Source organism: Vipera berus, assembly GCF_964194415.1.
Source record: "Vipera berus genome assembly, chromosome: 1".
Taxonomy (NCBI): domain Eukaryota; kingdom Metazoa; phylum Chordata; class Lepidosauria; order Squamata; family Viperidae; genus Vipera; species Vipera berus.
Window position 1 is genome coordinate 241,836,853 of NC_138202.1, and position 26,450 is coordinate 241,863,302.

Genomic DNA, 26,450 nt, shown 5'->3' on the forward strand with positions numbered 1-26,450 from the left:
TTCAGAGATGATAAATGCATTAAGCCAATCAGCACATAGGTGACTTTCCTGCCAAATTGGCAGATCCACTTTTTCCTTCTTTAATTCTGGGAATCACTTATTTTTACACAATGTTTCCATGACTTTTATGCAGAAGAAATATATGTCTTTTGAGCGAACTCCACCCCATGCTTCCTCAACTATTTTAGTTCGTCTACAAATCCTTAGATCCCATTACAAAACTATCATGTTCCCTGTGCTGGAAAAAAAAAAATTCTGCTTTTGTTAGTCCTATATCCTGTCTTTTTTTCCAGTAGATCAAGGAAATACACAAATGTGCTCTATAGCAACCTCAAGAAATTAATAGTTAACTAAGGACTAACTATCAATAATAATGAATTTGAAGAACGGCTGCAGCACTTGGGTTTGGCTAGTCTAAAGAAAAGACAAAATAGGGGAGACATGATAGCAGTGTTCCAGTATTTGAGGGGCTGACACAAAGAAGAGGGGGTCATGTTATTCTCCAAAGCACCAGAGGGCAGGACAAGAAACAATGGTTGGAAACTGACCAAAGAGAGAAGCAACCTGGAATTAAGGAGAAACTTCCTGACAGTGAGGACAATGAACCGGTGAAATAGTTTGCCCCCAGAAATTGTTGGTGCTCCATCACTGGAGATTTTTAAAAAGAGGCTAGACAGTCACTTGTCTGAGATGGTATAGGTTCTGCTGCTTGAGCAGGGGGGTGGACTAGAAGACCTCCAAGGTCCCTTCCAGCTTCTGTTCTATTCTGTTCTGTTCCTCTCAAAGAGGCTGGGTGGGCTAACCCTTGTTTTGAATGGAGATGGTTTGCTGCCTTAGGGCCAGTATCAGTGTTGCTCATCACAGGAGGCTCCATTTCCTTTTTTGTGAGGCATCTTGTAGAATGCTTGTGCTCTCTTCTCCATGTGGTAAACCCTTGAACTGGGTGGAAGTGGCACCTCATCTTTGGAGACCAATGGCAACTGCTCCTGATGGTTGCTAGACAGGCCCACCTAGGCTGACTGCAGATCTTCAAGCAATGGTTCATGAGATAATTCCAGAGCAAGCTGCTCACTGTTTGTCTCCTCATTCAAGCTCACCATGACACAACTCAATGAACCAACATTTTTCCCTGTCCCTGATCCCAGAGAAGACTAAGGTCAATGTACAATTCTCACCTTGTGCAAGATGAAACTGTACTCTAGCCCAAAGAATTTGGAAGGAATCTGAGAACACAAGTTTAAGTAAGTCATTTGGAACATGCTTGCCACCACTTTCTGTGTAAATAAACCTCTGATTAACCTGAGCTGCACTGATGCCATTACATAGTAAACACTGTGGCTGTTGTCTCTGAAAATACAGGGGAAAAGAGCCGTAGTCTAATTTAGTTGATTGGTGGTTAGCTAACGTGGGCCTCTGTAAATGGGAGTGGTTTATTTCATGAAATTATTATGTGACATTGGAGCTGTCAGTTCTGGGGCATTAATTGACATCTTGTATCAAGTTAGGTTAATTATCTCCAGCTTGGTTCTGCTTGAGTGGACCTCCATACCTGCAGGTAGAGATCAGTAATGAAAACATAGCCTCCAGGGGAGCACAATTAAATTCTGTATGACCAATAGATTTGTAGGGCTGTTTCACCATAAGCAGAACTGGAAGATCTTGTGTCTTCTGACTGAACCGTCTTTGGCAAGTTGCGTTGCTGGGAAGCAGGGCTGTAAACCCAATCCGACCTTTGAAGATGCCTGCAGCAATCAAAGAGACTCCAGATGACAGCACCATCATCAGTCCTGCAAATCAAAAAAAATTCTTATCAGGTGTGGAGAAAAACCATAAAGACCTACAGATACCTGATTGTTTCAGGAAACTCTCTCAAGAAGAGCCTAGGAAGACTTTCCCACACACTAAACAAGTTGGAAATTACCTAGTGGGCAAAGTGATCAACAAAGGTTCTTTTGCCAAAGTGATGGAGGGACTGCACATTCCCACTGGGGAGAAGGTAATCCGAGCCTGGTTACATGAGCCTGATTGGCAATTGCATTCATCTCACAATAGCATGTGATAATTCATGAATTCTCTTCTCTTTTCTTGTTTGTTCATAGCTTTACTCATTTACGGTAACAGTACTCAGGTGACAGGTATAAAAGTATTGCTGACTTTTCTTAAGTTCTTAAACAGCTTTGGAAGATAAGGGTATATTTCATACAATATATGCTCTGTAGGTTTGACTCCACTGTGAGTTTCCCCCAATTGGGTGATTCTGCTGATATCTGAGTATACCTTGAGCATTTCAAGAGACTTTAGGTCATCTGTGAGTGCAGTAATAGCAGACTTGTTCAGTCCCCATGGAAATGTCTGCACTCAAATTATCTATAGGAAATGTACAAAATGTTATCTGAACATGAACCTAGAAAGATATTTGCTAAAACAGTTATGCCTCAAACATTACCACAGAACTGGATATAAGTGCAAACAAAGGCCTGATTACTTTGCTGGTCTTAAGAATGATGCATTTTTCTTTTAGTAGTCTGGATTTAATATCTGAATGCCATCCATAGCAATAATCAACTATTGCTGAGCTTGTTTATTTATATGGGGTGAAATGGGGTGGCTTTTGCCAAATTACAGTGGGAATTACCTGCATCATGAAGGATTAGTTCATTTCTGTGATTTAGGTAGCCATAAAAGTTATTGACAAGAAAAAGGCAAAGCAAGACTCATATGTTTTAAAAAATATGAAGCGGGAGTCTCGGCTACACCAGATGATTATGCATCCTAACATCGTTCAGCTGTATGAAACGTTGGAGACGGAGAACTCATATTACATGGTGATGGAGCTGTGCCTTGGGGGAGACCTCATGGACAGAATATGTGAGAAAAAGAGGCTAGATGAAGAAGAAGTAAAAGAATATACGAGGCACATCATGGCTGCTGTAGACCATCTGCATCATCACGGCATTGTCCACAGGTAGAAAGTACTGTTTCTTTTTGAAGTATGGGTGGGATGAGAACGTATTTTATAAATTGGTGGTTTCAGGTGCAGGTAGTCCTCAGCTTACAGCCACAATTGACCCCAAAATTTCTCTTGCTAAGAGAAACATTTGTTAAGTGAATTTTGCCCGATTTTGCGACCTTTCCTGCCACTGTTGTTAAGTGAATCAGTGCAGTTGTTAAATTAGTAACACGGTTGTTAAGTGAATCTGGCTTCCCCCATTGACCTTGCATGTTTGTAGGTCACAAAAGGACATGCCATGACTTGATTGCACGACCCGGGACACGGCAACCGTCAAAAATATGAACCAGTTGCCAAGCATCCAAATTTTGATCACATGACCATGGGGGATGCTGCAACAGTCGCAAATGTGAAAAATGGTCATAAGTCTTTTATTTCCCCCAGCGCCATTGAAACTTTGAATGGTCACTAAATGAACTGTTGTAAGTTGAGGACTACCTGTACATTGCTGGCAAACATGCACATTGCCACATTGTCTTATGAAAAGCAGCATCCAATCAGTAAGTTCGTCAGATGGAAAAAATATATATGCTTGAACTATCCCATTTGAATATTTTTGAAATATTATAAAGAATAATGAATATTATACATACTTTTGAAGCAGAATTTTTGGCTCATATTAAAACTTTAAATAAATCAGAGGGGGAAACTGAAATATTTTTTTCCAGATTAAGAGAGAAAGAGACTAGTAAAGTAGATTGTGTCTCCAAGATCCTTGTCCATAAAGCTCTTTCTTTAACAATAGAGTTCAGCAGAGCACTTTGGGCCAATTGTTATTTTTTTAGCTGAACGTGTCTCCTGGTTGCTGTTGTGAGATCCACGAGAAGAGACATTTGCTTCCAGAACTCAAGCAGATATAAAGGCCATATGTGTGATGTAAGTGTGTTTGTATGTGTGTGATTCAATAAATTTCTAAGGACCCATCAACTATGTTCCTACCAGTGCTTTTTTTGTAAGAAAAAAGGTGCCGGAACTCGCATCTTGTTAATCTTTTATTTAAATATATATATATTCCGTTCTTAACATAAATTTAATTTATTGTAATTTGTATTTGAGGCAAATGTTCGTAGAAAATTTTACACTAAAATTTTAAAAAAGGTTTTCAATTCACCAATGGCTTTTTAAAAGAAAGAAATTATTTACCTTTCGCACGTAGTCAATCACTGTACACACATACCCATACACGTCAGTTGTGTAACGAAACATAATGGTCGCCATCCGCAGTAAGCACTCAGCGCACCACATGACCAATAACAAGCTGAGCAGTGCCACAAGCCGAGCAGTGCCATCACAACTAGCGCAGACGAAGTACGCATGCATCGGACTTGACACACATGCAGCCCGCATGCACTGTTTTAATGATTTTGCCACTGGCCTGTTATGCTCAACAGGGCAATTCAAGCGCACGTGGACCAAACATCAAATTTTCAAAAGTTACTTTTAAAATTTGGAAAATCCATCGAAAAAAGGTGCCGGAACTCTGTTCCAGTGCATTCTATGACAAAAAAAGTACTGGTTCCTACTAATAACATTAAGCAGGTATGAAAAGCCTCAGTTATTAATATATGCAATGCTAATCTTACATTTCAAGACAGTGTATTTACTTTCAGTTTTCCCTTTTTTAGAGATCTGAAGATAGAAAATTTTCTTCTGGATGAAAACAATAGCATTAAAATTGTTGGTAGGTAGATATGAAGCTCTTATTAATCATTCTTCAGCAGTAGGCCCTGTAAAGTATTTGTAATATATAGATTTATGTCATCAGTTAATTGGAGCATTTGGAAGGTTTTGTGGACTCCTGAGTGGGTTTTTTTTTTTTAAAAAAACCAGGGGTCTTCAAACTTGACCCTTTTATGACTCATGGACTTCAACTCTCAGAATTCCTCAGCCAGTGTGCCTGGTTGAGGAATTCTGGGAGTTGAAGTCCATGAGTCATAAAAGGCCCAAGTTTGAAGACCCCTGTTTTAAGCCCTAACTCTTGGTGCAAGTTGATGCACTGCATCATACTGTTGTTGCAAGTGAAAGATCACTCCATTTCTTTCCCGTCATTCCTTGATTCCTTCCTACCTCTTAATTATTATACACACCACTCCTGGCAGAGAAGATCTGCCATAGAGGCTCATTCATATTAACTGAGGAGTTTGGGCTGCAATTCAAGGTAAAAAAACATTTCCCTCAAATATGGCGAACAACATCTGCAGAAATTCTCTATATGCTGTGCTAAAACTTCTTTTTCAAAATGTTGGATGTGCTGGAAAGATAAAAGTACATAAGGGCCATACCGCTCATTCTTGTTTTTTTGCCATTTTCCTCTTCTTCCTGCCACACTTTTGTTAGGAAGGAAAAAAAAGTTTATTGCTTTATATATCACAGTACTTTCCCTCATTTTTTGCATGTGTTTTGGAGAGTGAAATGCTGACATAAGTTTCCTTTTAAAGTGTCATCACCAGCACGATCTGAGAAAGCTCACACTGATGATGTGTGATGCCTTGGGGCCATTGTTCTTAACCTGAACATTTAATAGGCATTGATGCAGGAAAAATACTGCTGTAATGTCTTTAAGCCCTTTCCTGGGCTATAACAGCTGCAGTTAAAATCATGAATTTCCTGAAATTGGTGCAGGTTTTTTTACCCTCACTATTTTAAATTGTGCTTAATGAGAATGCCTAAAATCAAGCAACCACAAAAATTAATATAGCACACAGCTACAAAGCTTCTTCTATGTTCATGCACCCTGGTTAAGCACACACAATATACTAGATGGGCTAAAAAAAACAACAAAAAACAATCTCGGGGAGTTTGCAACTCAATACATAGTGCGAACCCAGCTATTGCCCAAGCATCTTGCATGAATCAGGCCATCATGTTAACGCATTATATGAGTTATTCTGAACGCATATTCTATGCCGCCTCCAACTGAGTGTTGTGTAAAGCTCCATAGGGTACCACTGATGATACAAATCTTACAAACAAGAGAGATCTCAGGGCCACATATCTATTTCCACCAGTGGTGGGATTCAGCCAGTTCGCACCACTTCGGCAGAACCGGTAGCTAATTTTTGGTTGCCCAGGCCCAGAATGGACTTCTGGAAGCGGCATCCACACAGAGAACCGGTTGTTCACATATTAGAATCCCACCACTGATTTCCACCAATGGTTTAGTAGCAGGCACAAAGGGCCTAATGAGCAAATTGGGAAATCATTAAATATCTGAAGGTCCAGAAACGTTTTGGAGTGTGTACCCTTCAGTCTTCCATCAAAGTCAAGTGTTGCTGTTATCCCAAACAAGTTGTACAGCACTGTTTTAGAGGAAGAATCATAAATGAAAGGCAGAACATGTTTCCATACAAAAGGGTCAAGTACAATTCAGTCCAGTAATTTAAAATAGATAATACAATGGTCTGACATTGTATAAATCTGCTTCAGTAAAATAATTCCATAGATATCTTGTGATTACATAGTATTTATTTCTTGAAATGATAATTTTAAATGTTCTGGTTAGAGTAGGACTGAGAAGATTCTGGTTCAAATGCCCACTTAGTATGCCTAGATTGAATGGCACTGGATTCAAATTATCGTCCCTTGTAGCAGTGTTGTAGGGACAACACAAAGAAGCAGAAATGACATATGATGTGTAAATCTTAATGGAAGAGCATTGGAAGGGAAGTGTAACACTTAAAAGTTATGTAGTGTGATGAGATATATTACCATAGAATAATTTGACCCCAACATTCAGTATTCACTATTCATAACATTATCTATAATGCATTTTGGTTGTGATAATCTATTAACCTCTTCTTAAAGTTAGGTGCCAGTCATAATAAATTGGCTCAGATATATCTCCATATTGATGTTATCATTAGGAAGAAATACCAGCACCGCAATGGCTGCTTCCAAATTATATAATTCTGTTCTACTTAAAAACAACAAAACAAAACAAGGAATGTAGTAGTATTAGTTGTGAATTTCAGATCTATCTGTCTGAAGTCTTTATTTGAATGCTTTACTATGAGTATTGTAGGGATGTTTTCTTGCTTTTCTACCGACTGGAATAGACATTAAATAAAATGAATATGTGAGCTGGGCTAAAGTAAGGATTGTTGACATGAGAATTTAAGCCATGTACAGACATAGACTGACAGACCTTAGTGTTCATTTAAAAAAAAAGTATTAAATTTATATAGCTGCTCATCTTGCAAAAAGTATAGTAGTACGTTAAAAAATTGCTTATACATTAATGTAGCATATTCTTTTAGAACAGGAGTTGCTAAACCTTTTGCCATCAAGCCTCCCTTTAGTGTAATCTGAATATCCATACCTCTCTAAAAATTTAAACACTCAGATGAACACAAAATGAATGAATGAATGAGAACAATACAATGAAACTTTGGGAAAGGGGGATTTATTGTAATAATGTGACTAAAAAGTTTTTCACACTTCCTCTGGATTCTGTCTGCATTTTCCCAAGCGAGGTACAGCTCACAATTTGGTAAACCCTGTTTTAGGACATCGTTTAAATCAATTTTCTGTATGATTAAAGCTGCTAGAATGTGTCATGCAGACTCTTAAAAATGGAATGTTTTTTTTTACCTGTTTGTTTCTTCAGATTTTGGACTGAGCAATATCGTAAAGTTTCAGGGCCTTTCCCAAGAATTATTAACAACTCAGTGTGGGAGTCCAGCTTACGCAGCTCCAGAACTCTTAGCTCATAAGCAATATGGGCCAAAAGTGGATGCCTGGTCCATGTAAGTAGATTATGAATGTTTCTATATCTTCTACAGAACTTTTAGGAAGACAAAATACTCTATGGTGTCAGTGGATAACTATACATAATGGGAACAGTTTTCTCACCTAAAAGTCACATTTACCCAATGTGAGATGCTAGGATATAAAATACAAGGAAAATAAGCATGCTACTCCAATATCTTGCTATAAAATAGGCCAAACTCTGACTACATAAAAACCTTTCCTACCAGTTGTTTTTATTAAAAGAGAGGGGTTAATCAGTAAGCTGCCAGTGTCTTTCCCCTGGGGATCTAAAGAGCTCTTGATAATCCTTGCCAACAATGGGATCATGAATTCATTTCAAAAATTTATAGAGACTTCAAATACTACTGTAGAAATAAGATTGTAAGAAATACTAAATAATGTTATGAAAACTGAAGTTGATAAAATGTATAATTTATTCAGAACTCCTACAAGACTATGCTACAGACACTGAATAAAAAAAGAGGAATATCCTGGAAGGGTTAATACCCAACATCATAAACAAGGTTTTATTATTATTTTTTCATGAAGGAATGGAGAAGAGAGAAAACTGTCTTTTCTAGATTTTCGTTTGGCTTTTCTTGTTCTATTGTGTAATAAATAGCTACAGTGTATAAAAACAGGAATATACATCATTGCTTTTTTGTAGGAAATAACTCACCCATTTTTGCTTGGTATAGCAAATCCCAGTGATAAACAGATTTGATACACAAAGGGAGGGGGCAATGAATTGAGCCATCTTTACAGCCGTTCTGTGTTGTCTTCTCCCTGGACAGAGGAATCAGCACATTTGCCATGCTAACTGGCACTCTGCCTTTCACTGTGGAGCCATTTAACATCAACCAGCTTCATCTTAAGATGGTCAATGGAGAAATGAATCCTATCTCTCCCAACATTTCCTCTGGTAAGGGATAGTTTATTTTATATTTAATATAAAACATGACACATATAAAGTCTGCTGTTTTAGATTATAGTCAGCATGGCTATTAGCCAGGCTGGTTGAGAATTCTGGAAGTTGTAATCCAAACACACCTGGAAGACACCAAGTTAAAACAGGTTTACAGTATATTGTTGCAATTTCTGTGTAACAGAACAAGAACAGCCATTTATGCACAGCCCTTTTTCAGGACAATGACCGAATGACTGATTGACTTTCTATCCTGTCCTTTCTCTGAGAACTCTAAATAACCTACACAGATGATTTTTTTTTCTACACAACAACAATTCAACCTGGCTGACATAGAGTGATGAACTCAAAGTCACCGTAGTCTTGTGTGATTTGAACATGGCTTCTGCTGGTCTTTGCAGTGCAAGGACAATATAGGAAGCACTAGATGACCCTGATAATCGAGTTTCTCCAGCTGAAATAGCTGATGTACTGTATCTCTTCTGGATTGGCTTATATTCACCATTATCCTAAATTCATCCTATACATAACAAATCAATACATGGCAAAATAATCAAATGGTTTAAATGGAAGTGGCCCCAAGTCTAGGAAAATAGATTTGAATGCAGTCCATTCTTTTCCTTTCCTTTTCTAAAATATTAACTTTTTAAAGTAGTGTTGGCTTCTTGCCTAGGTTTAAAGGGAAGAATAAAATGCTATGACTCCTCAGCATTTGACCTGGATCATTTCTCCATGCTAATTTTGAAGATTGGCCCTGGGATTTCTGGAAAGATGAGTAGACAAAAGGATATTAATAATAAAGTACATTTTGTATGAGTATGTAAGCCAATTACAAGAATAGGTCTATTAAAAGAATATCATTGCTGGAAGTGAATAGCTTGTCCCTCAGAAATTTAAAATCAGCAATGATTTCTCCGGTGTCAGAAATGTTGACTTTCATAACTTTTTCTTCCATGATGACGTTGTCAGGAGTAGCGCTTCTTTAATTCTCCCTATTGTTGTTTGTGGACTCTGCAGGGTGTTTCAAAAAAGCAATTCTACCCAATTTGTTATAATAACACTTTTTTAAAAAAATTCCTCCACAGGAGCTGTTCATTTTATGCACGCTTTGCTTGAACCTGATCCCTCAAAGCGGCCTACTGTTAAAGAGGCAATGGAAGACAAATGGTTAAATGATAATATCAGCAAACCACCAAATGCGTTCATATATAAAAATAGGTAATTCATGGCAAGTTTATAATGATAACTTTATTGTCACTTTGAATGTACACCAATCGGCATACATCAAAATGAAATTTCGTTGCATACAGCTCTCAAAGGGTCACCACCTCCGATATATACTTCTTGTTCGTGGCCCGCTCAAATTTCACATTGTCCATTTTAGTCTCTAGGGAGTGAACGATGGCACACAGGACAGATGGAAATGGGGCTCCATGTGGATTAGCCCTCAAATTCGCTTGTATTCTGACAACCTCGCCTTCTTTCCTTTTTCTGATCCTGACTCTTCCACCTTTTCCTTTAAGAGGCCTTGCTTCTTTTCGCCCCTGGAGCACACTGCCGCCGCCACCAACTCCTCCAAAAGCCTCTCTCTCTTCCTCTGGGCCTGCCGACAGCCTCATCCAGTTCCTTTGCTCCATAAGCTCCAGGTCCTCTCCTCCTCTGCCTCCTCTGGAAACAGCCCATGCCAGCAAAGATTGTCGGTCATATGTCGTATGTTACCTTAGTTCCACCATGTTGCTCAAACACATTAAAATCTTCCTGATCATGTGGCCTATAGCCCTTACTATCCCTCCCAAAACTATTCGCCTTCAAGAGCCAATGCAGCCGCAGCCATTCTAGGCGCCGCCATCTTATCATCCTTTATTTCTTCTTTTTCAACAGTAATGAATTTGCTTGGAAGGGCTCTTTGGCTATGTGGTGAGAATGGCTTTGACCCTTCTGATTATGCCTTTCAGGTCCCATCATCCCATCATGCTTGTAGCATTCTGTTTATGGGCTGTGTAGTATTTACCGTTGTCATCATTCATTTTCCTGAAGGAAGGCAATGCCTTGCCCTGATTCCTCACTTTTAAGGACAACTTGTGAAAGAGATGAGCCTTTTACAGCCCTGGGCATAATTTTATTTGTTCATTTATTTAGATTGAAAAGAATATCTAATTTCAAATAACTCCAAGCACTGTACATAATAAAAACCAGAATCATAAGAGAAGCAAATAATAAGCATCCAAAAAACCCATTACCCCAGTTCTAGTTGCTTTGGGGGGGTACAGCCAAAGAACAGCAATTATACCTCCTTTTGAAGAAACAAAGCAGAAATACAATCTATGATTTAAAAAATCAATTTAAGAGGGAATGAAACTTCTCCAGAATAATTACAACTAGGTGAAATAAGACATTTGGCTCTCATAAGATCATAAACAGTTCTTCAAACATCATTCTCCCCCCTTACAACACTATGTGGAGACTGGGACACAGTTATAGATAGATGAGAACTGAGGCTCAAAAAACTTGGGATGATGGAAAACTTTAAACTCTACACAAAGATACAAACATTACTAGGAACAATTGCCAGAATCAAGCAAATTCAGCCCCCAGAAAGTAAAGCAGAGCATCCTGATGAAAAGATCTAACTTACTGATCAGTGATTTAACACATACTCTAAACTCTAATAAAGAGTTAAACTCTGGTTTTTTTTTCAGATTTCCAGTTATTTATTAGAGACTCAGGAGCACTTCAACCATATATTTGGATCACCCTTGGGCTGACATGTCCCCATTTGAGTTCCTTCTCATCTCTATTGTCTAGACCAGGGGTGTCAATCTGCCGGCCTACAGGCCGGTTGCATCATGCAGAGGCCGTGCCCACACCAGCTCTGGCAATGCAAAAAAAGTTGCTATACGTCGCAATGCATCACGTGATGTGGCCAGTTTGACACACCTTTGGTTCCCCATTCTTGAATGAATAAAGCATAGACCCACTATCCAGAATTCTACTTTCCTTTATCTGAGAAGACCAATGTCCCTGGGTGCTGTTTTAAGCCATCTCCTTCTGGCACTGCTGTCTGTTCCTCTGAGAAACAATTAGAAAATTGGTCCTCCTTTCTCACATCTCAAAGCCCTGTTGGTGCAGTGGTTAAAGTGCGGTATTGCAAGCAAACTCTAACCACAGCCAGCAATTCAGTCCTGACAGGGGGGCGGGGTCAAGGTTGCCTCAGCCTTCCATCCTTTCAGGGTCAGTAAAGTGAGGACCTGGATTGTTGTCAGCAATATACAAACAATGCTTCTACATTGCAAATTGCCCAGATAAGTACTGTAAGGTGCTATAGAGCAATATATAAGTATAAATGCTATTGCTGTTGCTCTCCTCCTCAATTCTTCCCCTCACATCTGCCTTAATCTGTCTCTCTCCAAATCTCAAGACAAGATGGAGCTGGAAAATTTCTTTCTGTTTTTGCTCAAATCATTTAGCTCTTCTTATCCCACCTATTTGGAGGCTAGAATTCTAAAAGGCCAATGTTTTTGTTCTCTTTAGCACAAAGGAATAGCCTATGGGTCATTTCCCATAGATGTCCTTGCGTTTGAAGTCAATGTAAAATTTCCTGCCTATTCTGTAGCATCATATATTGGAGATAACAGGGATTAAATGATGTGTGCAAAGGCAGGAGTACTCTGCTTTAATAGCAGTAATACAAAATATAGTCTAAGTCTGATAAAAACCCCTTCTTAGAAATAAAAGTAGAAACTATTTGGGATTTCATTTGAGAATAAGGAAGATAACCTTGATAAAAATATGCAAGAACTGCTTCCTAGGTGAAATGGAATGAAATATTTTTAAAGTCCAGAATAATGAGAGAACATTCAGCAGCAGCTCAGTCAGATACTTCCCTAATTCACTGAAGAATAAAAAGAAGGGAAGGGATAGCACAATCAAACTTGCAAGTCTCTGTTATTCTAACCAGTCTCAATAGAAATAGTTTTAGTCTTCATGTGGAATTAATTTCCTGGCCTTGTCTATCTAACGGGACTGACATTAACAGCTCATTTAGCAGACTCTGTTATGACAATGAGTCATGAAACATATTTCCACACTGCTAAACATCCACTGTAGGCATTCACAAGCTCGTATCAAGATGTTCTAAGTTCTAGAGACTAAGGGAGATTTCACCCCAAAGCCCTTGGTGAATCCTTGTGTTATTGTTGTGAGAGTTTGCCCCAGGACATCAGATAAATTTAGAACAAATTGTGTATCTGGGGGGAAAACAGGCTGGAAAAGCTGGTGAACTCAGGGAACATTTTTCAGACTGAATTTTGAACAGAATCACAAAATACCACATTTTTCTCTGGTATAGAAGAATATAGCTCAGTTTATTGTGGCAATCAGAGCCAAACAGGTTTGCTTATCACTTAGCCTCTTCTTTTCAGGCCTCACCCCAGTGAACTGAATCCTGTTGTTTTGAGTTACATGACAGAAATAATGGAGTTCAACCTTTCAGATGTTGTGACTGTCTTGATTAAAAACAAACCATCTTCCATCATGGCTACATATTACTTGTTGCTGAAGAAATTAATTAGATATCAGAGAGAACCCAGGACTGAAAAGGTAAGATATGACTTTATGGCATCTTTAAATCAATTAAGGAGCACATTCTGCTTATATCTTGGCTACAGTCTGTTTAATTATTTATATAATATATTTTGTATTACATAATATATTAAATATTATTATATTATAATATTATATCATATAGCATAGCATATACCATATCTTACCTAATTTATTATTTATATAAATAATTGAACTGTTATTAAATGTAGGGCTAGCATGCCTGATCATCTGGAGAACCTGTAATTCTAATAAGTGCAGCAGGTCAATCTGTTGTTAAGGTGATATCTGACAAGGGATTTGCTTCTTTTCATATACACATGTGTAAGGTCAAGCCATGTGATTAATGTACAAACTTGTCCAGATTATCTGTGAGGTGGACATGGCTCAAAAGTTCTTTTCCCTAAGGGAAAATAGAGTGATACAGTCTTTAGAAATTCAAGACCACTACATGGCTACATAACTATAATTACAGATGTGCAGGCAACAAAGGGGGTCATCAGTGGCTTCTTCCAGGATGATTTAGTCTATAGCCTTGGTATATTTTAATAGTCTTATATCCAGTGACTGAACTTCCAAACAAGCTTGGCTACTTATAATGTCCCTAGTATTCGGAGAGTGGCATTTCTAGATTATGGGAAATAGGGTCCTAATATCTCTAAAAAACACAAGTTTGAAGAAGGTTTGAATAGATTATTCTTGGGTGTTTTCTTTAATTATTCTACTCTCACCCCATCTTCAGAAAGACCAGCTGTTAGTAAAACAAGAGCAAAACAGGCCTATTTGTACAAACATGAATTTAAAATGTTTTTTCTGTGGCAGCATTTATAGTAAAATATTGATAATCTCCATTTTGTTTTTACAAAAACTCCAAATATACTGCCTCATGATAAGCAGAATAGCTACCATATTTATACATAGAAAGCTTAAGCACTTGTTACTTAAAGGTAATGAAATAAATGCCAAAGTCTCCTTCAAGTCATATTCAATATTTGGAAGTTTTACGGATATGTTTACATAATTTACTTGGTAGCATTATGGATATCATTGCTATTACTTTTGTCTATTACGTTTTTCAAATTCCTAAGCGTAACATATGACTTAAATCCCCAACAACTTAGGGTAAATTTTATAACCACTACACAACTGAGAAACTATTGTATGACAGCTGTAACAGACACTAGCTCATTACTGCCAGGTCACCACCACCGAGTCATTTTTGCCAAGTCACCACTGCCAAGTCACTGCAAGACAACTCAACACAGTTAATTTGCTGCAGAGACAATTCACTGCAGGTGGCTGGAGAGAGAGCTGGGCAGGTGAGCTAGCAAATGGGCAGAACTCAGAGCAGCGCTGGAAGCTGCCAAGACTTCATATTTTCATACACCACCACCACCCATTGCCAGTGCTATGGTCACTGAGCTCTGAGCCATTCAGAGTTCAGGATGTTCAGCAGTGATGGTGGTAGTTCTGCAGGAGGGTAGCACAGTGGCAGTGGTGGGGGTGTGAAAATGGGACATGCCTGGCCGTCACCAGCTCCCTGCCACCTGCCCCGCCTACTATCACCACTGAATGGCCTGAACATCACCGCCACCACCACCAAATGGCCTGAATTCAAAATGGCCTGGAGTTCAGCATGGGGGCAGCAGTAAGGGTGTGTGAAAATGAGATGCCATCTGGCTGCAGCTGCCTCCCTATCCACCACCCTGCCCAGCACTGTTGCCACCCAATGGCCCAAACTCTGAACAGCCTTGAGTTTGGGGTGGAGACAGTGGCGGCAAGTGCAAAGTGTAAAAATGGGAAGCCCCCAGCAGTCACTGTTGCTCTGTGCACACCTGTTTGCTTGCCTGCTCACCCAGCTCTCCCTCCAGTGGGAAGCCCCCGGGCACTGCCCCTGCTTTGTGCTCTGCTCACTTATTTGCTTGCCCACCTGGCTCTCCCTCTGACCGCCCATGGCAAGTTGTCCCCATGGTGAATTGGCTATGTTGAGTTGTCCTGCAGCAATTAGACGGTGGTGATTTGGCAGAGGTGACTTGGCACTGGTGAGCTGTCCATGCCTTGTCCTAGACCCCGCCACACACACACAAGTCCTGCTATGCTATTTTGTCATGATAGAGGGGTGTTCTTGGGAAGGTTGAGTGAAGAATGTTGAGAGTAAATATTCCCAGAAGGATCACCCAAGGTGTGAAGGTCATCCCAACTGCCCATCTGAAGCAAGCAGCCACCTAGAGTAGGTAGCAGTATTATAGGAAAATGCTAGAGATAGATAATGTCTTTAGTAATAATGGCAATTAATAGTGTGTGACAGCAGGCTATGCTGAACTACTCCTGAATTTGTATCAAGAAAATCACATGAATAGAAATTGACATCTAATGTACTTCCTCATCCCTCACCCTCTTGTCCTTTCCCACACTTACTGAACATATTCATAGCATTTATTTTCTGGCATGGATAGGAGCTCCACAAACTCCTGTTGGGGTTGTAAAATAAAATATGATATGAAGCACATTTAATGTTCCAGTAGGGATGATATAGGGCAATTTAAGAATCCCTGATAGCATTAGAGGCAGATATGAATGTGGAAACTTAGATGTACAGGACTGAAATCTTCTATATCTTTCCATTGTCCATATCATTACCATTACTGATCTGTTCCCTATAGTCCATTTGGCAAGAACTGACATATAAGATTTACGAGTGATTTCACCTCCATTATTGGACTATCAATTCAAGGCCTCTCCATTTTATAACTCCTCTCAATGTTAACTGTAGACATTTCCCTTGTGAATCTATTGCAATTTGTACTTTTTTTACATTGTCATAAATATTTTGTTACTTGAATTTTAAGCCTTTTCTGAAAGCTGTAACTGAATTTATTTTCTCCCTGGCATTTGTTTCTGCTATATGTGTTAGCAGTTAATTCACATTATCAAGTTGTCAGGAAAGAAATAACCTTATATATTCATCTTCATTGTTCAAGGAACTGCATTAATGAAATGGTTATCACTGAAAAATAACACCCTAGACTGATCTTTCATAGCCCTTTGTATCAATACAGACAGAATAATTTTCATCAGTGGACAATATTTAAGTTCTATAGCATATAAACATATTTCAATATACTAATGTTGGTGATAGCCTCTTGGTTTCAGATGTTCAAAAATACTTTTCATCGAAGCATAGAATCGAAAAAAGTCATAATGGCTATTGAATTCAACATTCTGCTGATTATAAAATAAATGTGAACATTCATGAAAGGTGATTATCTACTTTGTGCTTTAACATCTCCACCATCACTGTGGACAATTGGCTCCACTTACTCTTTGAGTAGAATCTATCTTCCTGTTGACCACAATTTTACCACCTGCACTTTGGGATGATGAAGAATAGGACATGGTTTTCCTTTTCTTTTCATGTACTTGAAGAATGCTATCATACTCCCCATTAGTCCTCCCTTCTCAAAGTATAACCTATGTAGTGCCACCAAACTACTTCTAAGTCTCCAGCCCCAACTCACTCCCCATCAACCTCATTTTCTTGAATTTGCTCTAGTTTCTCTGAATCTTTTAAAAACATGTTATTCAAATCTGGTTGTAGTATCAATCTGGTTCTGATCAATGCAGAGTAATGGCTTCAGTGAATATATTCTGTCTATTAGAATTTAACATCCATCAGTGGAACATACTTGTTTAGTCACCCTATGTGGCTCTCAAATCCACTCCAGAATGTGGTGACACCTTTTATCATAGAGGTAGGTTCAGGAGGAAGAACAGTTTAATCAAAACTCTGTATCTGTAAGGCCAGCTGTTTACACAAGAGTATCATCTCTAACAGATGTGATAGTTGAGCCTGTGCATATGAATTATGCATATCACCTTTTTTTCTTAGTTCCAAAGAACTGTAGTATGAGTGTTGAGAAGATGTGATTTCTCACACTAAATCTGGGGAATGATATCCGATTCTCCCTCATCATCTAATTGTTGTGCTATGTTCTGCTTGTCCAATAAAACTCTCCTCTAGAAAAACCCTGAAGGTTTAATTTACTAAAGTTTAACATCTCACTCTTTATAATCGTGACTGCAAACAGCTGGTCACAAAAGTGTCTATGGAGATTCTCAGCACCTTTGGAACTGGTCACAAAAGGTTTTGCTTTAGGCATGAGAGTTATTTTGTTTGATGAGAAAAATCTACTGGAAATTTGGCTTTGAAAAGACTATAAGCAACCCAGAAGTTTTTTTTTCCCATGGCCAAGTTTGAACCATTAATTATACAAATAAAACAGGGCTTGTTCTATTACACTCTGTGATTTCTCCAAGCAACTTGCATTTTATATCATTTGTTGTAAAAAGGACAGTCTAATGCCATCCAAAACCATTGAGTTCAGCTTTGCAGAAATAGTCTGCAAATAGACATAGCCAAAGAACTTTCTGTCCAGGTGCTTAAGCAATTAGTTCTTACAGATCCAGAGCATGGCAAGTTTTCTGATGGACAATAAATAAAATCTCAAGATGAAACTTTGATTTCTTAGCTAGAAATATATAAAATTCTGAGATAGTCTTTGATTGAATTGGCTAGGATGCTTATGTTATCTCATATTCACCCCGACCTCCAGTGTAGTATAGATGGAACAATCTATTTTTTCCAAATGTTACAAAATTGTTGAAGCAATTGTTGAGAAAAAACCCCCACAGTTTTAACAATCTCTAATACAGAGGGGCTCAACAGAAAAGTTTTTAATTCTAGGTGTCTCTCTTCTTTCCTGAAGTCACAAAATGCACTCAAAAGTGCATATATTATACATACTATACACAATGCATATATCATATATGCAAGTGCATACAAGTGCAAACAGTATACTATATATTTTACTGGTTTTAGTCAGATTGCTGAAATGTTACTATAAAAGCAATGGGCATTGAAGTTTAGTACTAGAATAGACAGCTGTCATGTCAAAACATCTATTTAAATATGCCTACATTATAAATCAGCCTTAGTCTCTGGATATAGAAATATCTTATCAAATATGCCTGGAAAAGAGAGTCTATTCTCAACCTTAGAAACTTAAGATGTATGTCTTTGGAGATTCTCAATCATCCAGGTCATGGTTATCACAAAAGTGATTTTTCAAGAGGCAACTGGACTTTGTTTTTCCTTGAAGATGTTTTGCTTCTCATCCAAGAAGCTTCTTCACTTAAATCCTTCCATTATCCATTATTCAGTCAGAACTGAAGAAGCTTCTTGAATGAGAAGTGAAACATCTTCAAGGAAAAATAAAGAAAGTCCAGTTGCCTCTTGAAAAGCACTTTTGGGGTTTAAAATGCATGGACATCAACTTCCAGAATTCCCCAGCATGCTGGGAGTCAAAGTCCACATATCTTACTGTTGCTAAAGTTGAGAAATACTACTCTATAGTATAAGCCAGTCCCAACTTTTCCAATTCTGGGGAAAGAGATTGAGAAGTTTCTGGGCAATATATTCTAAATCCATTGGGTAGGGAAGGGTTAGCTGAGAAATGGTATTGAGATTATTTTAGCTGCCTTGATGGCTTATGAAGGAAATTGTATGGGGACAATGGAGCCAATATCACAGATTGATGTATTATCTGAGATATAGCCTGTTTGGGCTCTGAAAGAAGATCCTCAGCTGTCTTATTTTCCAGTCTATTCTTCCCTTTGGGTGATGCACTGTTTGGCTTTTTTCTTCTTTGTTGATTGTGCATCCAAGGTATGCAGTTATAATTGCAATTGTGCTCTACATTAGTTGATATGTTTCTTTCTATGAACTGATGCTTATATTTGATATTACAGTACTGGCATCTTTTAATATGTGTGCTAGATGTTTCTTTGAAAAAAGTTCAATGAAGCCAATCTCATTCTGTTGTTTTTGTACTGTTTTAGATGCTCAGTTATTCTTTGTTTCAATTTGTTTCTTTTTTCTTTTTTAGTTAGTGGGCTTTGTTCTTTCTGAGGAAAAGGGGGAGGAGAGAGTGCCTGGTTTGGGAATGAAAATGATTCAGTACCTGTGCTGGCTTTCTCTACTGCCAGTTCTCTAAATTGCCTCTACAGTCTGAGCTACTTCTGGCAAGTCTTCAATTTCTTTGCAACTCTACCCAGGGCAAAGAAAGCTAGCATAATAAGCTGCCCTGACTTCCAGTGACTCTGGACAGTTAATTTACCTGGTTATATTGACAGATCTATTTAACTTCGTAACTTTTTTGTGCACCAATGTAAGCTAAAATCTACCTTGTGAGGAAACAGAAAGGTAGCCTATTCCAGGGGTCCCCAACCCCTGGTCTGTGGACCAGTACAGGGCTGTGGCATGCCAGCAACTGGTCTGCACAAACAAGCAAAGCCCCATCCGAGGGATGCAGGCAGCACACAAAACCACACACTCTCTGGTCCACGGAAAACCTCTCTCCATGGAACTGGTCCCTGGTGCCCAAAAGGTTGGGAACCTCCAGCCTATTTGGTTAGAAATAACAATCAGCAACTTCTATTACTTTCAATACTAGTTTTCATAAAATTAAAAATAGATGCCTGAATTAATTTATCACTTTCCATCTTCTTTTCCCCCCTCTTTATATTGAGAATGAATTTGGTGTAATGGTTAAAGCATCAGGTTAGAAACTTAGGAGACTGTGAATTCTAGACCTGCTTTGGACACAAAGCCAGCCGGGTGACCTTGGGCTAGTCCCTTTCTCTCAGCCCTAGGAAAGAAGCATTGGCAAATCACTTCTGAAAAAATCTTGCCAAAAGAAATTGTCCAGGCAGTCTCCAAAAATCAGACATGATTGAATGAAAGAAAACAAAAACAATGTTACTGTGCCTGACGTTTCTGCAGAAAGAACATGACCCAGAAAAGCCTTGTTGTGAACATCCTGGAAGCATAAGTCAAGATGCAGATGTTCCAGTTTTACAGAAGACAAAAATGACTATAGCAGAAAAATGGAAAAGTGACCACAACAAAGCATTTCATTCCACAGTCCACTCAAAAATACCGTATGTCACCAAGGAGGATGACATTGCAGTTATTCTTGAAAATCAAGAAACCTTACCAGAAGGTAATATCTGCTGCTCTTTTTGATAATCTGAGATATTATAAATGTATAATAGTGGCAATGAATAAGACTTCTAACAAAGGACAAAAAAAATAATTATATATTTTTATTTGACAACATATTTACTGACTGGGTGATGAAAAATAATAAATAATAAATGATAAATATTTTAATGCCTGGAATTCGTATTTTGATATGCCTAATCAGGTTTATAAAGTGTGTAAGGGACTTGCATATAGAAGTTAATGACAAGGATCCTTGCAAAAATGAAAGTAAGAACCAAGAAAGAACTCTACAGGACTTCAGTTGATATGAAGAGCCTTGGTGGAGCAGTGGGCTAATGCCTCCTTAAGTAACACCAGCTGCCTGCAATTAGTGCAGGTTCGCATCCCACCAGGCTCAAGGTTAACTCAGCCTTCCATCCTTCCGAGGTAGGTAAAATGAGGACCCAGATTGTTGGGGGCAATAAGCTGACTTTGTAATAATGCCGCTTGGGGTGTGTGTGAAAGCCCTAATAAGCAGGCATATACATAGAATGAAGGCTACTGCTAAGCTTGTAAGCCGCCCTGAGTCTTCGGAGAAGGGCGGGATATAAATGGAATTAAAATAAAAAAATAAATAAAATAAAAATGTGTGGCTTCATTCATGCCTTCATGGAGCCCATTATTTCATTCATTACTACTTTGTACTGATAACAATAAAGGGCAGTTGTTTATTTGTCTAAAGGTGAAGCTAAAGTTTTTCATAACAGATAAAAGCAAAGAAAAATAATGGAGACAAATATCATTGGGTTATAAAAGCATTATTCTGAAATTTGTTGTTGTTGCTATTGTTTTTGCAATCGTGAATTGATTGATAAGTCTCCATGACTTTGACTCTTGCCAGCTTTGTAATATGAAAAGTTCATTAGAAACATTGAGTTCAATCCAGATATTTATTCCACCAATGGGAACTTCTGGAATATTTACATTTCTTCAGCAATCTACATTGTTTTCCTTTAATTTATGAAAATGGATCAGTGTTTGATGTGACTTATACAATTTTAGCAATGGGTTACATTATTCTCTACTTGCTCAGTGGAAAATATTTTTTTCCAGTGGATCAAACACTTTGAACTATTAGAAGGAGTCATCCTTGAGCCAGTCAGAATCGAACTGTTGGCTGTGGGTAGAGTTAGCCTGCAATGCTGCATTCTAACCACTGTGCCACCATGGCTATGATCAACAGATATTCTTACTTTGATGTTTATAGACTTTAAATTTGCATTAGCTGATTTCATGTGTTCTGTGTTTTCTTTAGCTTCCACGTTCGCAGGCAGAGAATTGATTTATTTTGATCTCCCTAAATCTCCACGTAATTCATGTGGGCCATTCAATGAGACCACGGGAAATGAACCACGGGAAAATGAAGAAGATGTTAAAGATTGGCCAGAAGTAAGAAAGTTGTATTTATGGGAAAAGCCACCTTCTGCTCTGAGAAATAACCCAAGAGATGCTATGAATTATGAGACGGAGAAGTCTTCTGTGTCATATATGTGCAGACTAACACCAAGATCAGCAAATGAAAACAGAATTGTAGATCAAGATCATATGTTTTTTCCTAACACAAAAGTCAAAGATCTCTTGAAAGCAATGAACAAGAACCTTCAAGCTCCAAAGTGGCAAGCTCAAGAAAGAAAGAGTTCTGCTTTTCTGGTTACGGAAACACCACAACTCTCACCTTTACCAAGATTGAAACAAAGTGCTACGAAGGATCACATTATAAAAAAGATCTCACGGTTGGGATCATCACAGCAGGAGTCCCCTGGCTCAACTTTTTTTGTTGGTATTTCAAGACCACCAGTTTTCCCAGTAACACACGAGCATACTTTTATGGTAAAAGGTTTGAGGCAATCTAAAGAAAAGTCCAATGACTTTTTAAAAAATGATAAAATAAAAAGAAATGTTCAACTCAAGTATACAACTAAGGATGCAGACTTAAATCTTCCCACATTGTCTCCGTCATATCAAACATCAGGGAAAAAGTCTGGGGTTTTAAGGTTAGATTTTGCATAAACAAAATGATTACAAAAAAGCACACTGATTGGAGCACTATGTTCAAGCCAGTAAAGAAACCAGTAACTTGTTGATTGGAAAACGGAGGCATGGGAAATAATTAGTTCAATGATTGCACAATAGATGCATCTCAGGTAGTGAATAAAAAGGTTTGCACTTTATAACAAAGAAAAAAAGAAATCACAAATTCATCCTTTGAGGAAGGTCAATGATGAAAAAGAATAATATATTTAGTCTGGTAGTTTCTCTTTCTGTCCTTTTATTCACACAGAGAATGTGCCAAATAACTGATGTTTGATTATTTTTATTTTTAAAAAGGCTCTACAATTGTACTTAAATGCAATCAATTTATGAAATTTACTGCTATAAGAATTTATATTCATAATGATATAGTGTATTCTAAAGGCTAAATATTGGCCAATACATTGTAAACTTAAGTATGTGGCAGGTTTTCATAAAAATAAAATGCAATATAATTCAACTTGTTTGGCATTCATGCCACCCAAGCTCTATACATAGAGTATCTCCACATATCAGTAAGGCTTCCAGCTTTGAACCAGGAGATCCCAGTGTTAAATATTAGATAGAATTCACAGTTAACACCACCCAGTGAATTACATTTAAAACGAATTTGTTACCCTCAAAGTCCCTTCAATCAAGTTTAATACATAATTAAAGATTAATACAGTTTAGCATAGTTTAATGTAGGTTTGATATAGGTTATAAATTAAAGCCAAATGTCATGCACAGGTTTTAGAGTACAACTTTTAATCAGGAATCCATATTGTCAAGAACGCTCAACCTGAAAGTCACACTGTAGAACAGAATTCACAGTAGCATCCCCCCCCCTTGAGGTGTAGAAAAGATTCCTGCAGTTTTTCTCAAGGACATTAAAAATACACAAGCACCTTCTCAGTCAGACTGCTGGAGTTTCCGCTCCTCTTGTGCAGCCTACGGACTTTTGTCCCTTATCTGAGGTTAGTTGGACAGCTGACATTATGGGAATCAGTTTCTTATGTCACTGAGGGAAGGAGGAGAGAAGCTAGAAACTAGACACTTAGAAACTCTGCAGGGCAGGAATGCTCGGTAATCCTATGCATTCTCTCCAGTTCAGTTGCAAAGGGGAAAAAGAAAAAAGATGTCAGGAAGTCTGGCAAACTTACTTTGCAGGTAATAGGCATCATATTAAGCCACATTTTTTCCTCACAATTTGTTTTGGTCACTGAAGAGATTTCTATTGAGAACACACAGAGGAATTTGTATTTCCTTTCAAAACCCAAAGGAAGCTCATTTGTGCTGGCGAATGAAAAAAATATAAATGCAGTGTAAGTTTACTTACAATAGTATTTAAAATGAATAAATGTTAATTTTTAATGGGTTCAAAGAATATATCGATTTGAATAAAAGTCTGTACATGTTATTGTCAATGAGCAGTTTTATTTAATGAAAATAAAACATAACAACAACAACAATAACAACAACAATAACAATAGCAATAACAATAACAATAACAATAACAATAACAATAACAATAACAATAACAATAACAATAACAATAACAATAATAATAATAATAATAATAATAATAATAATAATAATAATAATAAAAGTTGGAAGGGACCTTGGAGGTTTTCTAGTCCAACCCCCTGCTCAGGCAGGAAACCCTATACCATTTCAGACAACTGGCTGTCCAGTCTGTTCTTAAAAACTTCCAGTGTTGGAGCATTCGCAGCTTCTAGAGCAGTGATGGCGAACCTATGGCATGCGTGCCAGAGGTGGTACTCGGAGCCCTCTTTGTGGGCACGCGTGTCATGTCCCAGAGATGGCAACCATCCCTCTTCAACCAGCTGCCCGAGGTCCCATGTGGCCGGATGCATCCCGGCACAGCTGGTTTCCCTCCCCTCCCCGTCCCGTCCCTCCTGGCCTCGCATGCTCTCCTTTTCCTGGGCACAACCCACTGCATTGCCTCCTCAGCTGTCGGCTAGCTGTCCAGAGTGTGCCGGTTGAGGAGCCGGCAGGCTGTGGCTGCTGACGGACACCGTTAGCCCCCATGTGCTTGCTGGCCTCTGTGTGTGGGGACTGATGGTGTCAGGCAGTAGCTACCCTGGCCCCTACCTCATCTTGCCTTGCCCCGCAGCAATTGGCATACCCACCCTGCCTCACCCCGCAAGACAAACCTCTAGCCAACCATGCCACCTGCCAGAGACCCCCTGGATCTTCCCCAACCCTGCCTGGCCCCCACAGGCATCCCTCCCCACAAGCAGCATTGAGGTGACCATGCCCACTTTGGCCACACCCACCCAGTCTGGCATGACCACCACAGTCATGCCCACCCAGTGGGCCACGTCCCACCTGGCACCCGGCGATAAATAAGTGGGTTTTGGGTTGCAGTTTGGGCACTCGGTCTCTAAAAGGTTCGCCATCACTGTTCTAGAGGCAGGTTGTTCCACTGATTAATTTGTGTGTGTGTGTGTGTGTGTGTGTGTGTGTGTGTGTGTGTGTGTGTATCAGGCAGTGTTACTTTAAAACTGCCATATCTGGAAAAAAAGAGCAGCCTCTCTGTCAAATATATTGTGAAATAAACAAGGCAAACCTCTTTGTTCCATCAAAGATAGCCTGCCTGGAAGTGCATAGTGTTGCACTGAACAGGGACAGGACATCTGTAGAGGGTATAGGGAATGGTCTTGAAGGACAGAAGGGCAGGAGAAAGAGCTGCTACCAAAGCAATGATCAGGCAATCACAGCTTCACCTATGTCTGAGGCCAGGCCTCTCTCTAATTCACATCGAGATAAAATGAGGTAGGGGGAAGCACATTCAGACTTGCAAGCTTCTTTTGCTAGAGCTGTTCCAATAAAAGTAGTTCTAGACCTATGACATGGGTTTACTACAGGTAGTCCTCGACCTATGACCACAATTAAGCCCAAAATTTCTGTTGCTAAGGGAGATAGTTAAGTCAATTTTGCCTCATTTTACAACCTTTCTTGCCACAGTTGTTAAGTGAATCATTGTGGTTGTTATGATAGTGGCATGGTTGTTAAGTGAATCTGGCTTACCCATAGACTTTGCTTGTCAGAAGGTCACAAAAGGGGATCATATGACCCCAGGTCACTGCAACTGTCATTACTATGAGTCAGTTGCCAAGCGACTAAATTTTCATCATGTGATATGGGGATTCTGCAACAGTTGTGTGAAAAATGGTCATACGTCACTTTTTCAGAGCCGTTATAACTTTGAATGGTCACTAAACAAACTGTTGTAAGTTGAGGATTACCTGTAGCCTGAGCTACCTATAGAGCTGACCGAAAGAGAGAGGCAACACTTCCTAGCTGTTCCTAGGTTACACCATTTAAGCTGGGATATGCAAGATGAAATGCTCAATGCGTGTTTAAGTAAGATATTGATTTTATAGGTTTGAACGGTGATATTCTCTATATCTTTCTACTGTTTTTCCACCCTGTCATCTTCAGTTGCTTGACTCCATTATATAAAACTGGCCAGAAATGAAGCTGCTTTAAGAACTCTTTCCAAATTTCTAACCACTTCCTCCATTTCATCCCCAGTGGTGGCCTGATGTTCCATGGCCACAGAGAACAGCAACTAATGGCCACAAAAGAGAAGAAGAGAAATGACCAAGGACCTTCTAGCTAAGAGTGATCTGTTGCCGTTTGTAGCATATGCCTAGCCATCCTATCCTTTTTGTCACAAAGAATACACCTTAGTTAATAATTTAACAGTCAAGGAAATTTTGTTTAGCTTCTAAATAGCCTCTGAATAATTGAGAAGGCATTTGACACTGGATAACATTTTCATTGCCTTGACATCCACCTTGTGTGAAATGGTGATGGAGATTGAAATAAGTGAACTCTCGCCTGAAGGTCTCACTTTACAGTCTACGGGTAGACTCGCCAAATCAGAAACCAACCAACCATGGCTTCAAAGAGAACCAACTTAGGAGTTCTTTAGAAACAACTTAAGAATATGGGATACTATAAAAGCATGGAAGGAGATATTAGTATAGCTGGTTGAATCTTAAGATTCAAACACACAAGAA

The 26,450-nt window shown here is 38.8% G+C and overlaps 1 protein-coding gene across 1 annotated transcript; it reads left to right on the forward strand.

Annotated features, from left to right (window-relative positions):
* Positions 1 to 1,738: 1,738 nt before the first annotated feature.
* LOC308660132 (hormonally up-regulated neu tumor-associated kinase homolog A-like) lies at positions 1,739 to 22,398 on the forward strand (the record flags this gene model as incomplete). Its single annotated transcript, XM_081314351.1, has 9 exons — positions 1,739 to 1,996; positions 2,673 to 2,965; positions 4,636 to 4,691; positions 7,617 to 7,755; positions 8,554 to 8,681; positions 9,770 to 9,902; positions 13,106 to 13,283; positions 20,128 to 20,347; positions 21,644 to 22,398. The coding sequence occupies 9 exons, from the start codon at positions 1,739 to 1,741 to the stop codon at positions 22,396 to 22,398; spliced, it is 2,160 nt and encodes a 719-aa protein (XP_081170477.1).
* Positions 22,399 to 26,450: the final 4,052 nt, after the last annotated feature.